The sequence below is a fragment of the Physella acuta genome, unplaced genomic scaffold (genome assembly GCF_028476545.2).
Source record: "Physella acuta isolate Inbredline_101_S28 unplaced genomic scaffold, ASM2847654v3 ptg000664l, whole genome shotgun sequence".
Lineage (NCBI taxonomy): Eukaryota > Metazoa > Mollusca > Gastropoda > Physidae > Physella > Physella acuta.
Window position 1 is genome coordinate 71,934 of NW_026732183.1, and position 15,111 is coordinate 87,044.

General features: G+C 30.9%; 2 protein-coding genes across 7 annotated transcripts; one reads left to right on the plus strand and one right to left on the minus strand.

Moving 5' to 3' along the window:
* Nucleotides 1–208: 208 nt before the first annotated feature.
* LOC131948891 (gamma-tubulin complex component 2) lies at nucleotides 209–10,818 on the minus strand. Of its 3 annotated transcripts, none has more exons than XM_059310605.1 (30): nucleotides 10,764–10,818; nucleotides 8,312–8,389; nucleotides 8,082–8,163; nucleotides 7,904–7,995; nucleotides 7,690–7,747; nucleotides 7,362–7,493; nucleotides 7,166–7,262; nucleotides 6,996–7,084; nucleotides 6,586–6,663; nucleotides 6,405–6,486; nucleotides 6,129–6,206; nucleotides 5,945–6,012; nucleotides 5,781–5,825; nucleotides 5,532–5,624; nucleotides 5,241–5,302; nucleotides 5,075–5,117; nucleotides 4,862–4,933; nucleotides 4,480–4,559; nucleotides 4,157–4,269; nucleotides 3,872–4,022; nucleotides 3,549–3,728; nucleotides 3,040–3,113; nucleotides 2,674–2,774; nucleotides 2,498–2,568; nucleotides 2,159–2,333; nucleotides 1,736–1,879; nucleotides 1,434–1,556; nucleotides 1,003–1,166; nucleotides 721–824; nucleotides 209–536 (listed from the first exon to the last, which is right to left on the minus strand). In XM_059310605.1, exons 2-30 carry the CDS (start codon nucleotides 8,362–8,364, stop codon nucleotides 424–426), a joined length of 2,817 nt encoding a protein of 938 aa, XP_059166588.1. In that variant the 5' UTR covers nucleotides 8,365–8,389; nucleotides 10,764–10,818; the 3' UTR covers nucleotides 209–423. The 3 variants fall into 3 exon arrangements, with proteins under 3 accessions (XP_059166588.1, XP_059166589.1, XP_059166586.1); XM_059310606.1 differs by lacking the exon at nucleotides 10,764–10,818 and adding an exon at nucleotides 9,766–9,825 and having other exon boundaries at nucleotides 4,480–4,541; XM_059310603.1 differs by lacking the exon at nucleotides 10,764–10,818 and adding an exon at nucleotides 9,766–9,825.
* Nucleotides 10,744–14,129, plus strand: LOC131948892 (transmembrane protein 138). 4 transcript variants are annotated; one of them, XM_059310609.1, is made up of 5 exons: nucleotides 10,744–10,934; nucleotides 12,116–12,285; nucleotides 12,611–12,782; nucleotides 12,960–13,038; nucleotides 13,154–14,129. In XM_059310609.1, the coding sequence occupies exons 2-5, from the start codon at nucleotides 12,158–12,160 to the stop codon at nucleotides 13,261–13,263; spliced, it is 489 nt and encodes a 162-aa protein (XP_059166592.1). In that variant the 5' UTR covers nucleotides 10,744–10,934; nucleotides 12,116–12,157; the 3' UTR covers nucleotides 13,264–14,129. The 4 variants fall into 4 exon arrangements, with proteins under 4 accessions (XP_059166592.1, XP_059166591.1, XP_059166590.1 ...); XM_059310608.1 differs by having other exon boundaries at nucleotides 10,745–11,186; XM_059310607.1 differs by having other exon boundaries at nucleotides 10,746–11,176.
* The last annotated feature ends 982 nt before the right edge of the window (nucleotides 14,130–15,111 follow it).

The window sequence follows — 15,111 nt, forward strand, 5'->3', positions numbered from 1 at the left end:
TGACACCAAATACACCATCCACCAAAATGGATTGAGGTGCAACAGCACCGAAAATTTACAAACCACATATCAATAGGCAAATCAAATCTTGCGAATCCGGAAAGGGAAAAAATATTGATTCTTGAATCCCAAATATTCCGGAAAAGATGCACCACTGATCATACTAAAACTAACTATAAACAAATATAAACACATTTTTGTCAAACAAATATTTATTTATAGTATAGTTAAAAACAATGTTTACATATTTTTAAAAAATCTTGCACTGACAAATAGGCACAAGCTGTCACTGACTTTAAGCAAGTCAGACTGAATAGAGATTCATAACAAACAATGAAGTTAAAATAAAGGCAAGCCATATCACAGATTGTCTTGATGCTCTCCTGCCATCCACCTCTGCAGTGTCCAACCAAACTAACATCTTTATTTCTCTGAACCTGGTACTGAACCTTTCCTTCCTTTGTATTGTCCTGGAACATACCTTGCTCCCTCAGGATGTTGGGTAGTGAAAGAGGTTGGTAAAGACCCACTAGAAGCTGGAATGAACAAAATAATAACATAATTTATTATCAGAATAACTTTCACAACCAAGTACATAAATTGGTGTTTCTGTTTTAAATTTATTAGAAAAATGATTTAGTACATCAGTAAACATTTTTTTTAACATGACGAGGCATTAAGATAAAGTTTATAAGTTCTGTGTGAGCACATAACACTTACCACTTGAATGAGCACTTGATTCAGAAATAAAAGAGTGATCTTTTAGAGCTCTCTCTGCAGACATTGCTTCCAATTTCTCTGTGTAAAATCCATTGAAATCAAGCCTAGAAAAAAATGTTACATGAAAAATAAGAATCAGTAACAATGTAAAATTAATTGCAAGTTATTGTGTCACAATCTCAACTATTAAACCTCTTTTTAATTAATTTAAAAAAAAGTTTGTTTATATATACTGAACTAACATATATTGTAGTAAAAACAAAGTTTTCACACACTTCTTACCTGTAAATAATGTTGAAAAGTTTGTGCTCATATGTTTTATTATTTTCATCCATTATTTTATCTAATAACTCTAGAAGCAGTCTAGAAAAGTCTTTGTCAAATCCTAAGATGGCCTCCTCAAAACTTGCATCTGCCAACACTTTGTCAATATGTTCAGATACAATCTACAAAAAAACAAACAAATCAGTTATTACAATTTTTCTTCACTATTTTGTGCACAGATTTGGATTACACAAGTTGTTATAGGATTTGATGAGCTTCTTGATACCAAAAAGTAAATAAGCCTTAATGAAACAACTTCCCAATTTTTAAAAAAGAATAAAATATCAAAATATTAATGTAACCTTGTCTCAAAAGTAAATTAATTAATTAATTAAAAAAAAAAACAATTCAATCACTGGAAACATTCTCACTACAAATAAAAAACATACCTTTGCTGCAGTTTTTTTCATCTGGAAATCTTCCTTCCTCTCTCGATTGCTTTTGGAAGACTGCAGTGAGCTGTCACGAAGTCTTTCCATTTCACTCTCTACAGTTATAGTTTGGCTAACTCTCTAACAAGACAAAGTTCATAATTAGCTTTAGATGCTGTAAACACACTTTAAAACTTTCAATCTGATACACTTTTTAGATCAAAATAGATTTTAAAATAAAACTCCATCAAGAATGAAAAATAAATAGATTAATAAATGGATTGGTAAAATATGTTAACTGATAATTCTAAAACAATTACCTGGAGGTAGTTTGAAAACAGAATACAAACAACTTGTAGTTTATGAACTATTCTCAACAATTCTGTAGATGTCAACATACAGTCTTTGAGGCATGAGTCCAGGAAGTCTCCATGTAAAGCCAGAACATCATCAACATTAGATACCTGAGGGCACAATTACAGGTTTTTTTTTGGTTCTTAAAATGGCAGAACCATCATAGCAAATTATTAAAGTTTATTTTTAAATTAATGCTGGTTTAGCATGAAAAATGAAACGGGTTCATAGACACTAGACAAACAAGCTTTAGTATGATTTGGTCTTTTTTTAAAATTAGTAGCCAAGTTTTTGAAAAATTAGTTCACTTGTACAAGCAAAAAATTATGCCATGATATCAAAATATAACTTCATGCAACGCAACATTCAAGGACATGATTATAACTTACTTTAGACATGTTTTGCTGAAATGTGTGCCAGTTTGGTTCAATGACTTCAAACATCATGTAGTACTCAAAATTCTGAATAAAATTTAGCATGCGCTGCCTCAAGGCAAAGGCGGAAGAATAACAATGTGACCTGCTGATGGTGTACAACTTTGTCTGCTTGTTTCCTATCCATACACTGCATGAAAAGAAAATCATAAATGATTGTTTACATTATTAAAAGTATTTACATGCATTAATACTTGAATACTTAAACATTTTTTAAATATTTTTATTTATTTTTGTCAATGGCTTTATTTTATTATTATTGCCTCATTGAACATTGATTAAAATAACACTTACTTGCAAAGCTGTCTCTCCACGTGTTTACAGTAAAAAAGGTGTCTAAAAAGAATTTGATATCTTGTAAGTGCCTGTAAGAAAAATAATTATTCGTAAGTAAAAACCTGTATATTATCTGCTAAATATTTTAAAGAAATTTCAAATAAATTAAAAAAAAAAAAACAACATGGTCTTACTTTTCTACTTAAAACAAGTGACATTGGCCATTTCACTACATAATCAAAAGAAAAGGACTCTATTCCAGATAAGTGAATTTCAGTTGGATCTCTACGATATTCTGAAAGTAAAAACAATTTTTTTGAATTAAATCTTTAACTATTTTTTATTGATGACTAGATTTTAAAGAAATGAAACAGTAGGATAAACAGAAAAGTAGGTTTAAGAAAACATTTTCTGTATCCATGCTAAACATAAAAATCATGTATCAGTGATGATCCAGATCTTGGATCAACACAAAAATAATTTCATAATCTTTGGTAACCTCACTTTTTAAAAACAATACACTTAAAACATTGATAAAACCAGAAGAGTATAAAACAAACCTTTTTCTGTCTTAGAGTCTATAGCTAAAATCTGTAAAAGTTGTGTTGTTAAATCAAATGGGAGCAGGTCAACTCTGAAATAAAAGGTGAAAAAAAAAACATTTTTGAAATCACTTAATGCAATAATTAACATTATTAAAAAATTTAAAGAATAGCTTGTGTGAAATAATTACCAGAGATAATCTTTACAAGTATTTACATTAGCATTTCTATGTTTAAGCTAACTGACCTTAGGTCATCTTTAAAAGTGTCTACATTAGCAGTGCTAGTTCTAAGATAACTGACCTTAGGTCATCTTTAAAAGTGTCTACATTAGCAGTGCTAGTTCTAAGCTAACTGACCTTAGGTCATCTTTAAAAGTGTCTACATTAGCAGTGCTACTTCTAAGATAACTGACCTTAGGCCATCTTTAAAAGTGTGTACATTAGCAGTGCTAGTTCTAAGATAACTGACCTTAGGCCATCTTTAAAAGTGTGTACATTAGCAGTGCTAGTTCTAAGCTAACTGACCTTAGGTCATCTTTAAAAGTGTCAACATTAGCAGTGCTAGTTCTAAGAGCCAGCTCTAACAGTGATTCCAGTCTAGAAGGTAGGATATCATCAATGTTAAGGTTCATCTCAACCTCTGTCATGTCCATAAACTGTACGATGAAATCACCTTTATCCAGCAGGAAGTAATGCTTTATTGACCTATTTTTATAAAAATAGAAAACCAATAAAAGAGATTCATTTAAAAGTAGTATATTAATAATTCTTATATGCAAAGTGAACACTAATCTAGAATTAAATACTGATGGAAAAATTAATGGATAACAAATATTGAAAAATCATACTTTAGCCTAGCCATCAGCTCTTTTTCCTCCAAAAGAAGTGTCAGTAACAAGCGACTTGCATAGCTATAGGCCCGTTCTATTTGATCGTAGTATCTTCTTTCCTTTACTGTATACACTAATTCTTCAGCAAAAGGACACTTCACATCTCGACCTTATTTAAAAAAAAAAATTAATTATTTTAAATTGTGACTTTAAAAAAAAATGAAAATTTTTGTAATAACAGGTCATGTAAAAGTTGTTGTTAGTAAAACTATACCATAATGTCCAAATTAAGTTTATACTAACCACATTGTCTGACAACATTTAGATATTTCCCTGTGTTGAGAATTTTGTCTGCAACCTGCTCTAAAAACACTGGAATTCTCTCCTGAAACACTGAGTAGTGTTTCTCCCAATAGGTGAACCAGTTAAGGAAAACATCACTAGACTTAATCACAATGAGAAAATCTTAAAAGCAGGTAAAGAAATAGTTAAGCAGCATGTTAATTTTACTTATGTTTGTTGGAAGTATAAAATATTTTCATAATTAATGTCAATAAATTACAAAAATATTAACTATGTCGAAAAACTATTTTATTTCATTAAAATGACTATAAGATTAAGGATATGCATCATTGTAATCTTCTTGAAGTTTCTCTTTGTTTATGGTCTGGTTTTCTTCTACAAGGAACTGAAAATGGAAAAACAGCTACTCATCAAAAACTTACTAGCTAAAAATTCTATACAAGACAAATAAAATCAAGTGCACTGTGGATTAAATTATGCTTTTTAGATAAAATCATGTTATTATATCAACTTCATACAATATTTAATAAACAGTGCACTCTATATTTTTTTAATGTTTATGTAGCCGCATTACATTTTGTTTTACTAAGGTTAGTTTCAATAAGAATCCTGAAGAATTAAATAGCTAAAAATACATTGGTAGGAAACTGCATTTAACATTATATAGTAAAACATTAGGAGAATTAAACAAAAGACACAACCTACCTCTGAATATGGGTCAAGGATTATACCTCTATAGATCCATTTCTCTACTATTTCCATGTAAGGTACACATGCCTGAATAGACAAAGTATCAATTACATATATTTTTTTCTTTATTGATATGTTAACAAAAAAATGATAAACATTAATGTAAACTTTTTGTCATTTTAAAAGCAGTTTTCATTTATTGATTAAAAAAATGAACATTATACTCACTGTCTGGGTTAAATAGAGACATAGCTCTGAGCTCTTGCCATCTCTGAAAATATTCATATAGAAATTATAATGTATGTAACACACATCAAGCAGTACTCACTACTGATCCCTGCAGCCATTTATTAATGTAAATGTGAATTTTAATAAAGTTTTCAATCTGCTTTACCCAATCATTGAAGCAGTTTTTTCATGCAGCAAACTCAAAACAGCACCACCAATACACTTGCCCTGTAATGTAACATTGGTACAAGATGGTATGCGACATGTCAATTATTTGTGGTAAAAGATCGTTAGCTAATTATAGATGAAAATCTACTCTGACATTGAAATAATTTTAAAAATTATTTCTATTAAAAAATAGTTCATATGCAATCAAATGTATTAACATATAAATATATATATATTTATGCAATCTTGATTTAACAAATCCCTACTACTTTAGAAATATTATAATTACCCGATTGATGGAGTTTGCAATAGATGCAAGAATCTCAAGTATTCTCATGGTAGGTTGAAGATAAAAACACAATTTCTGTAGTGTCAACTGGCCCTAAGAAGTTTGGAAACTTTTTAAACCTTAGACTAATTTATAACAGATTTCATCAATAACAACTATAATAAGGATAGTTTTTATTAAAGTATTTTAAAAAAATGAAATTTTCAATTACATCTTAATCAAAATAAAAGTTAAATTTTTAAAATTTACCAATTTCATTTGCTGCTCAAGTTGTGCTACCAAAACCAAGTAATCCTGTAAACAATAACATTCAACATTTTAAAAAATATCTCATTTTTTGAACATGGTTGAAATTAAAAACAAAAAGTATTTTTTTTAAAAACTGAAATACAATTAACTTAAATTATGCAAACCTTAATAAGCGTCTCCATAGCCTGACTAAGTGCATGATTTACAAGACCATATTCAAAAGAGGATTTTTCTGATAAAATAAAAAAAGAGAAACTTTTTTTTATCTTTCACAAACAGTATAAAATATATAATTCAATACATAACTTGAGTATTATAATTGGGTTTTAAACAGAAATAAATTCAAACCTTTGATAAACATTACAACAGTTGAGTAGTTTGAACAAAGAGGCAAAATTCTCTTTACAAGCTCTTGAACTGAAGCATCTGAAATTTTAAACAAAATCAGATTAACCATGATTCAAAAAGTCAAAAAAAACTATTTTCAGAGCTATCATAAAATGAAATTACAATTTTTAAACACTACAAATGTATAAAAGCAATATAAGACCTTTTTTTATTATCAAAATTTACTTTTCTTGACAAAAAAATAAATAAACAAGAGTATATTACAATCAACTTTACCTAAACTTTGATCAATAAGAAACTCTCTGGGAGCGTAACTTTCAGCCAGGGGTCTTGGAATGACATATTTACCATCAATACCCTAAAATAGTAATTGAGATGTAGCAAATGAATTACAGAGGAATGATAAAGCTTAAATAGATTTTAATCTTTCTATAGAAAAGCAATCTATATTTTTTACCCTCATCAACAACAGAAGATCATCCAAAACAGCTTGCTCCTGATAATGTGTTGGCATTGTTCCCAAAGCTACTATGTTCTGTAATATTAATACAAAATTACCATAAATAAACACAACCATATATTTTAGCCAATGCAAATGTGCATAAACTTAATAGAACTGATTAGGTTATTAGAATTAGGGACCTATTAGAAATCAATAGTCAGTTAAGAGGTGTAACCAACCCAATGAAAATCTTAATCCTTCCGAAGATTTTCATGTATATATCTCATAATACAAAACAATACTTTGTTTTAAAAATTCTGTATAAGTATTTTACATATGCACAATTATTTTTCTTTACATTTCAACAATAGGTTGTTGATTACACATTAATTAAAATAGCAGTTTACCTTATGTGTAATACTTACTTCATTTGCAGTAGAGTCTCCAATAGTCATAAAATCTAGAGTAAGGTAGGGCCGTTTAAATAACCAGTCTGGCTGTTGAGGAATGTTGACTGAAATGATAAGTCAATGGTTACAATTTGCTCAGCAATAATCGTTCACAAACTTTAACTTCAACGATAATATTATCTCACCTTTTCTGGTGATTTGTTTATCCCTCATGACCTTAGTTAAGAAATCTGAAGATGGATTCTCAACAACTTTTGCTTGCTTTAACAATATATCTTTTATCTGCATGGAAACAAAGTTTAACATTACGTTTCCATTTCTTAAGATATATTTTTGAAACTATCTTTGATTGTAATTCAGTTGAAACTATTTTAAATGTACCTCTGATAGTTCTTCTTCTGTCATTTTAGTTCCAGCAGTTGGCAATTGACCTGTGACCTTACTGTGTGGCATCAATGTCATCCCTTCTTGCTCCGCCTTTTCATGCGCATTCTTAGACAGAAACTGTTTGGTCTAGGATTGTAGAAAGTAACATTGTCATAGTTTATAAACATACATTATCATTTAAATTCTATTTATTAATTTTTTTTAAATTAATTTTTAACACATGAAAAAATTATTAGAAGGCAACCTTCACATTACTTGTAAAAATTTATTAAGAAAACTAATAAAGATAAGATTGCCATCTGTAATTTGAGCATTCTCTTACCTCTTTTTCTTCACAAAGCTTGGACAAAAGATAAACCAAAGGATCTAGGTCCCTTACACTGAAAAACAGTGAAGATAATTTTACTCTAACAGGTTTTTGAAGCGTTAAATAATGTTAACAAATTTTCAAATTTACATTTTTGTTTAGGAAATCAAAAGAATAAGAACAGTAAAATGAATGTAACTAAAATGGGAACTTAACATCCGTTACTTACTTTTTTCCTTTCAGTTCATCATATTTAGCCAAAAACTCAATTGGTGTGTTAGAAGATTCTGCTATTTTTTTCTTAGCTTGGCTTGAGGAAACCTGGAGTTTAAAAAAAAAATCAATATAAAAATAGCTGTGCTCTACCTGAGTTTACAAAATCAGAAGCCATTAAAAATTTGTGTTACCTGGGTTGTAACGTAAGGTGTTCTACTTTTTAGCAGTTTTTCAGTGTAGACTTCTTCTCCAATAGGATCTGATGACCTCACCCTGCAATGGTAAAACATGTAGTGAAATACATGAAAGTGGAAATCACACAGCAAAAATAAGTTATTGTGATCAATGAGTAAAAAGTAAATTAAACCTATACCCGAAACAATCAAAAAAGAGAGACCAAAAAAACAATTAAATAGCTTACCCTAAAAGTGTTATGAGCTCACTGACATGATGGTGAATAGTGAATTCACTCATTTTAACTGTCTATCAAGCATGTGATCTAAAAGAGAAATAAATATAGAATTATTACTGACCTCCCCCCTCTCTATATTATGTAATACAAAGCACATATATTATCAAATGCAATTGTCAAGTTCATTAAGATGCAACAAGTCTACCATTATTATTAATTAGACTATCCTTATCAATTTCATGTAAGGACATAATAGGTTTCTTAAAGCTTGTTAAAACCAAGAATATTGTTATCATAATAATTTTAACTTATTAAAATCTAGATCCAGGCCTATGTTCAACTAGAATACAGATCAAGTTTATTTAGTCTGGATCTAGTTAACAAAGGTCTAAAATCTAAATATTTGAACAGACATAAAGACAAGAACTAATACTATGATGATACATATTATATATTAATGATCAATGTATTTTTTGTATTTGGAATACTACTGGTTTTAAAAAATCCTTTAGCCTTAAAAAATAACTCTAATTACTTAATTAAGGGTGGGAAGGAGAGAGCCAATTTCAGGCTAAAAAAAGCACTGATGAGCAAAGCAAAGATTTTGCTAATTGGTGAAATTACTAATTAGGACAAGTTTCAAGTAGCAGTCTGGTGTCCGCTGCAAGCTCTGCAGACTTTTTTTGCTTACAGCTCTGAGTAAATTGGTTGTTTAAAGTTGTTTTAAATAAATTAGGCCTAAATTAAAATTATAAAATAGGCCTAATAAGTTTTTAACAAGGTTGTGTTGGTCCTTAGACTTATAGATCTAGATCTAGAGTCGAAAGAGAAAGATATAACACTTAGTTGACTGAGGCCTATTTATTATTAGGGCCTGTTTTTTTTATTCATTGCAGTTTATGATGCTTGGAAGTTACTTGAAGTTAGGCAATATTAGGCATGGATAATTTAAATTTTATATAGTAGGCCTATAGAATAGATCTATTAATAATTATTAATTAATTAGTCTAAAAAACTAAACTAAACTGAGTAAACTCTTAACTAGAGTCTAGACTTTACAGATCTAGATCTGTGGGATTAGACTTAAGACTTGATTGGAGTTAGGCCTAATTAGTAATAATTAGACTTATAAGAGTGTGTACTAGATCTAGTACTAGTGTGTAGTTAGTAAGGAGACTGAGGCAGTATGCAGCCTTCTCTAGGAAGGGCCTACTGGCCTACTCTAACTAACTCTAGACATCTTGATTCTACTGTTGCAGTCATATTTTTTTATTTTCTAGTCTAGTCATCAGATTCCAGTACAGTAGTGTAGAAGTGTAGACAGTCTATGGGGGTCTAAAAGATCTAGAATGGCTTGAAATTACATAGATCTAGTTTATAATAAGGCATGTTGTACTACTTAATGGTTGCTTTTATCGAATTTCTAAGGTAGATTAATGTATGTTATAATAAATGCATTATACCGGTATTATATTAACAAATTGTATAGGGCACTTCGCGCTTGTTTACGCGGGATAAGGGTTGCCAGATAAACATTTAATAGGTCTAGATCTAATGAAATTTCAGCAGAGCCTATTTAAATGGCATTAATACTTCACCAAAACCGAAGTGGCCGAATTTTTCATTTTGCAATTTATTTAGTACCAGCTGTAGGTCTGATTGTACTTTAGTAGGCCTACATATTATATTTACTACACAACATTATATTCATTATAAAGGTGCATTGCCATAAATGATGTCACGCTTTTTGGACAATTTTTACCTTCCCCTCCCCTCCGTCACACATCGTCACAAAAAGCCAGACCCCCCCCCCTAAAATAACGTCACAACTCAGACTACACCCCCCCCCCCCCCCTCAAAATTGCAGTTGAATTTTTCTTAAAACACGATATTTTTTCCAAAATCTTGTCTGAACTCTGTCAACATAGAGTATTTTAATAAATTCTAATTACAATTTATTAATTCAGTTTTCTAAAACGCGAAATAACGGCTGAAATTCGTTTTCTAACATTGCTTTTTTATATTGCACAAGTGTGACGTCACACCATCTGACCCCCCCCCCCCCCCATCCCCTTTATCACACATAGTCACAAAATTACGGCCCCCCCCCCGACGAATGTGACGTCATTTATGGACGACCCCATAATAGAAACGTAATATTTTAACGCTTTGATAAGATTTGCAAAAGGAAATTTCTATAATATGTTTTTAGCAGTTTGTTTTTTTTTGTTTAGAAAATATAATCCATCCACAACAAGCTTACACTAAAATTAAAAAAAGATAGGCCTCCCTTATACATTTTAATTTAATTTTGCCAACATGGCATATTTGTGCAAAATACAAAATACAAGCAAAATAATATTTTAAAGCTGTTTCTTTGATTTGAATTTATAGATTAAAATCTAATTATTATCTAAATAGACCTTAAAATCAAAACAACGATATAGAAAATAATAATTACATTGATTTTAATGGGTTCATTATATTAGGAACTAGATCTAGAATCTAGATCTACTAAAGCATCGTCCGACGCGAGATTTCAAATCATGTAACGATAGTAAACATTATGGCGACAGGAAGCTACTTGTTATACGAACATTAAAGCAAATTTCTGTTTGACCAAATGAATAATGTGAAACTTTTAGGACCCAAGTGTCCGCATTTTCATTTCCATTTGAAACAATTGGATCTCTACTAGACTAATTTTCCGTCTGGTTTTTAATATAAGCCTAATATTTGTAAAAATCTTAGAATCTGGCACTCAGCACTGTGAGTGTGATAATCAAATCCGTGATTCGCGTGAAGCAGCAACCGCTAGCAGAGGCTCAGCAAACTTAGCACTTGCGGCATTGATCATATAATGACTGTTTCACTGTAGGCTTAAGTATATAGATCTAGTTTTATAGTTAATTTGAACATAGGCCTACTATATTGAACTATATTCAGATTTCAAACTACACACTACAGGCACAGGGTCATTGTCACATGGTGAGAGTAGCCACTCATTGGCATTGAGTATTGAGTGCAGTATACTCATTGTATAGGGGTCATCCATAAATGATGTCACGCTTTTTTGATGATTTTTTACCCCCTCCCCTCCATCACACATCGTCACAAAAAGCCAGACCCCCCCATAAAATGACATCACACCTCAGCCTACAACCCCCCTCAAAATCGCAGTTGAATTTTTTTTAAACATCGATATTTTTCCAAAATCTTGTCTGAACTCTGTCAAAATAGAGTATTTTAATCCATTCCTATTACAATTTATTAAAACAGTTTTCTAAAACGCAAAATAACGTCTAAAATTTGTTTTCTAACATTACTTTTTTATAATGCACAAGTGTGACGTCGCACCATCTGAACCCCCCCTTCCCCTCATCACACACTCACAAAATTACGGACCCCCCCTCCCCCCTACGAGTGTGACGTCAATTATGGACTACCCCATAGCTATAATCACATATTTATATAGTGTACTTGACTCTGTATGTTATTATAATGTAGCATCTTGATTAATAATTAGTAATAATTGGGTTAATATTTCCCCTTTTTCAAACTTACAAAGTTTTTAATTTTCACCACAACACACAAAGTTGCAGGCTAGTTTTAATAGCAGTGTTATGAGTAACCATTGGCCTATATGTTAAACTCTGATTCTTCTAAACAAAATCTAAAATGTCAGCTGTTTCTACAATGATATAATCTACGTTTCCAAATTTTTGTGTACATTTTATACCTTTACTCTGAAATTTTATAGTTATGTATTAGATCTATAGGCCTATACACTAATATACACATTTTTCTATTTAGTTGATGTTGTAGCCTCAGTGAAAGAATCAGCACGGACTGAAAATGATGCTTGTGGGAAGATACAGACCTATATTATTGCTGCAGTATCTTCTTCTTCTGATAGACATTTTTATGAATTCATTCACAGAGTTATTACGATTTCAGAATGTTATACTCTTAGTGTTATATGTGTAAGTGACATACTTCTTTTTTTATTTTTTAAATCTCTGTAAGTTTGTAGTAATTTTATCTTTTATTTTTATAATGTTTAATTACATTTTAAAAATTTCCTGATGACAGTGGTGGACATTCCCATAGGGATGTCAACATCCTCTCTGTCCTAACTTCTGTCTTCCCCATCCAGCCTTTGTAATTTGTACTCTACACCACTACACTGAGGTAGTCCATGAAATATTTATGTAATGTGACGGGTAAAAATGTCCTATTTTGGTGTTGTAAAATTTATGTATGATCCTTCTACACTCTTATATTTAAAACTTTTTTTATTCTTTTCAGAATTCAAGACTTCTGTCTGATTTTTGCAGTAATTGTCATATTTTTGCTGTTCTTTTCTACCTTCATTTTCCAAGCTGGACTTGTGAACATTCTAGTGTCAAAATTCAAAGTACCAATCACAGTTACCTTTATTTACTTTGCACTTTGTGTTGCTCTTCATGTATGGACGATGGTGAGTATTTGTGTGTGTGTTTGCTTGAAGAATTAATATGAGAATGAAAAAGAATGTGTGTTTACTTGATTTTCTTAAATACTTAATGTTAGGAAATAATTAAAAACAACAAACACAGTTTAACTTTAAAGATATTAACTTTATCTTATACTATAATCAGAAATATTTATCTTACAGAATTTGCGTTGGTCCAATGTAAACTACTACATTTGGGGTAACAGTGGCTATCATGTTCTTTTTGCTTTCCAAAGGATAGGTAAGTCTCATCTTGTGTAATTTTATAAAGAAATTATGTGATTGGAAGTGCATATTGTTACCTGTGCATTAATGTCTATTTAGTAATGTCGAAATTTCTCTGCTTTCTTCTCCAGCTGCTGTGTTTTATTATTATTTCTACAAAAGAACAGCATTGAAACTAGGCGAGCCACATTTTTATGAAGACTCTGAGTGGATCCACAAAGAATTTGAAAGAAGAAGATAATTCTGTGTTTGTTAATGCCAGCTTAATAGTAAGATTTTAAAATGTAAAAAATATAAGTGTGTTGGTGAGGTGTAGATATTGAATTATCAAAGTCAGAATTACATTTTTATTACATAATGAGATATAAAACTGGTAGTGATTTTACTCATCTTTATTGCTTAGCCTTTACATTTAAGTTATGAGACAGTGTTTTGTTGTACTATAGTAAGAACAAAAAACAAAATAAAAATCTGTGATATTGTAGATAGCACTCTTTTGTAACTATGTAACATATCATTTTCTTTAAATGCTATTTTTATTTTTAAAACTATTTTAATCTTGTAGTAAGTATAATGTGTAGTTTCTAATGTTAATAGTTGTAGACTTTATTTACTTTTAAATACAAATGAAGTGTAGTGGTAATTTTATTGTGATTTTTAACAATCAAATTTAATTATTAAAGGATTGAAATAGCCGTAACAAAATCCCATAAAGTAAAAACAAGGAATGTGATCTTCAGAACATAAGTTTTAAAATGTTGTGATCTTCAGAACATAAGTTTTAAAATGTTGGTTTGGATTAAATGGTGCACTTCATTGTTTTAAAATAAAGGTCAAACTGAATTAAGTACAGTGTGGTATACACAGACTGACTCAAATAAGGATGAACAATGTGCCTTATTTTTTATCTATTGATGTTTAAAAGTTTGTCCATACACTGTAATCTGGCTGCACAACTTTTAAAAATATCTTGAAATTATATTTATAAAATTAAAATACCTACTTTTAAAAAATTCAGCTATCAAACAGTGTACATATTGCTGTAGTAATTATATCATGCCAATGAATACAATCATGAATGTACTAATAAATAATATGTAAACTTAGTAAAAAGATTTCGTCATCTTATTTTGCTAATCATATTAATCAAAATATATGCCATTAAATATTGGCAGCAATCAAGTTGTAACATGTTTGTTTGTTGTTATTTAAATTATCTCCCCTGATGTGCCTTACACAAATCTTCAAGGTGTCTGCAACTGAACGACTGCTATTCATTTCAGCTTATGAAGAGAGCATTATATCATGCAGGTCAAAAGTATGAACCAACATTTCCCCTCTCCCCTCCCGGCTTTTGAGGAAGACAACAGAAATTAAATCAATCATTGTAGTTGTAGCTTTATGGGGGGAGGGGGGGGGAGAGGAAGGTTGACATTTAGATTAACAAGGATGTTTTTTTGTTGTCTGGGCTTAGTTCTGAACACATCACTTCTTCTGCCGAGGTTAAGAAACACATGAAATCTACTTCACCTACCCCAAGGATCTTTAAGTCTGGAAGGGTAACTGTACATGGATGATTTGACTCTAATACACATTTAGTGAAAGACTAGTGAGAGCTGTTGATTAGCTGGATCAGTGTTGTTGAAGCGCTCTTAAAACTGTTAAGTCACTTCAGGCTGTGGATGACGAAGCAAAAAGGGATACAATCACTTTGTCACCTTCAAACGGTTCTCACGTTATGAACGTACTTGACATCGTTCACGCAGTGGTAGCAGTGACTTTCAGTTGAAAACTGGATTATGCGTTTCTCGGCAGCTCCCCAGAGTTATCTGTCCTGCTGGAGTATGGGTCGCCAACTACAACTCTCCGGAGTTCTCTGTCCTGCTGGAGTTTGGGCCACCAACCACAGCTCTCCAGAGTTATCTGTCCTGCTGGAGTATGGGTCGCCAACTGCAGCACTTCAGAGCATTAGCGCAGCATTGGTGCCGCGAACTGCACTAAGAAATATTTCTATTAATCACATTTTAAAATTTATTTTCTGGGGCATTGAATACAATAGCTACCATTATAAATTCCAAAAATCTAATAC

Bases quoted from the DNA above. Each gene is read 5' to 3' on its own strand.
- LOC131948892 (XM_059310609.1), top strand. From the start codon at position 12,158: ATGATGCTTGTGGGAAGATACAGACCTATATTATTGCTGCAGTATCTT. The intron at 12,783-12,959 runs GTGAGTATTTGT...TTTATCTTACAG, and splicing joins CTCTTCATGTATGGACGATG to AATTTGCGTTGGTCCAATGT. The intron at 13,039-13,153 runs GTAAGTCTCATC...TTTCTTCTCCAG, and splicing joins TTTTGCTTTCCAAAGGATAG to CTGCTGTGTTTTATTATTAT.
- LOC131948891 (XM_059310605.1), bottom strand. From the start codon at position 8,364: ATGAGTGAATTCACTATTCACCATCATGTCAGTGAGCTCATAACACTT. The intron at 5,303-5,531 runs GTAATTATAATA...GTTACATTACAG, and splicing joins TTGCAAACTCCATCAATCGG to GGCAAGTGTATTGGTGGTGC. The intron at 4,560-4,861 runs GTAGGTTGTGTC...TTTGATGAGTAG, and splicing joins TCCTTGACCCATATTCAGAG to CTGTTTTTCCATTTTCAGTT.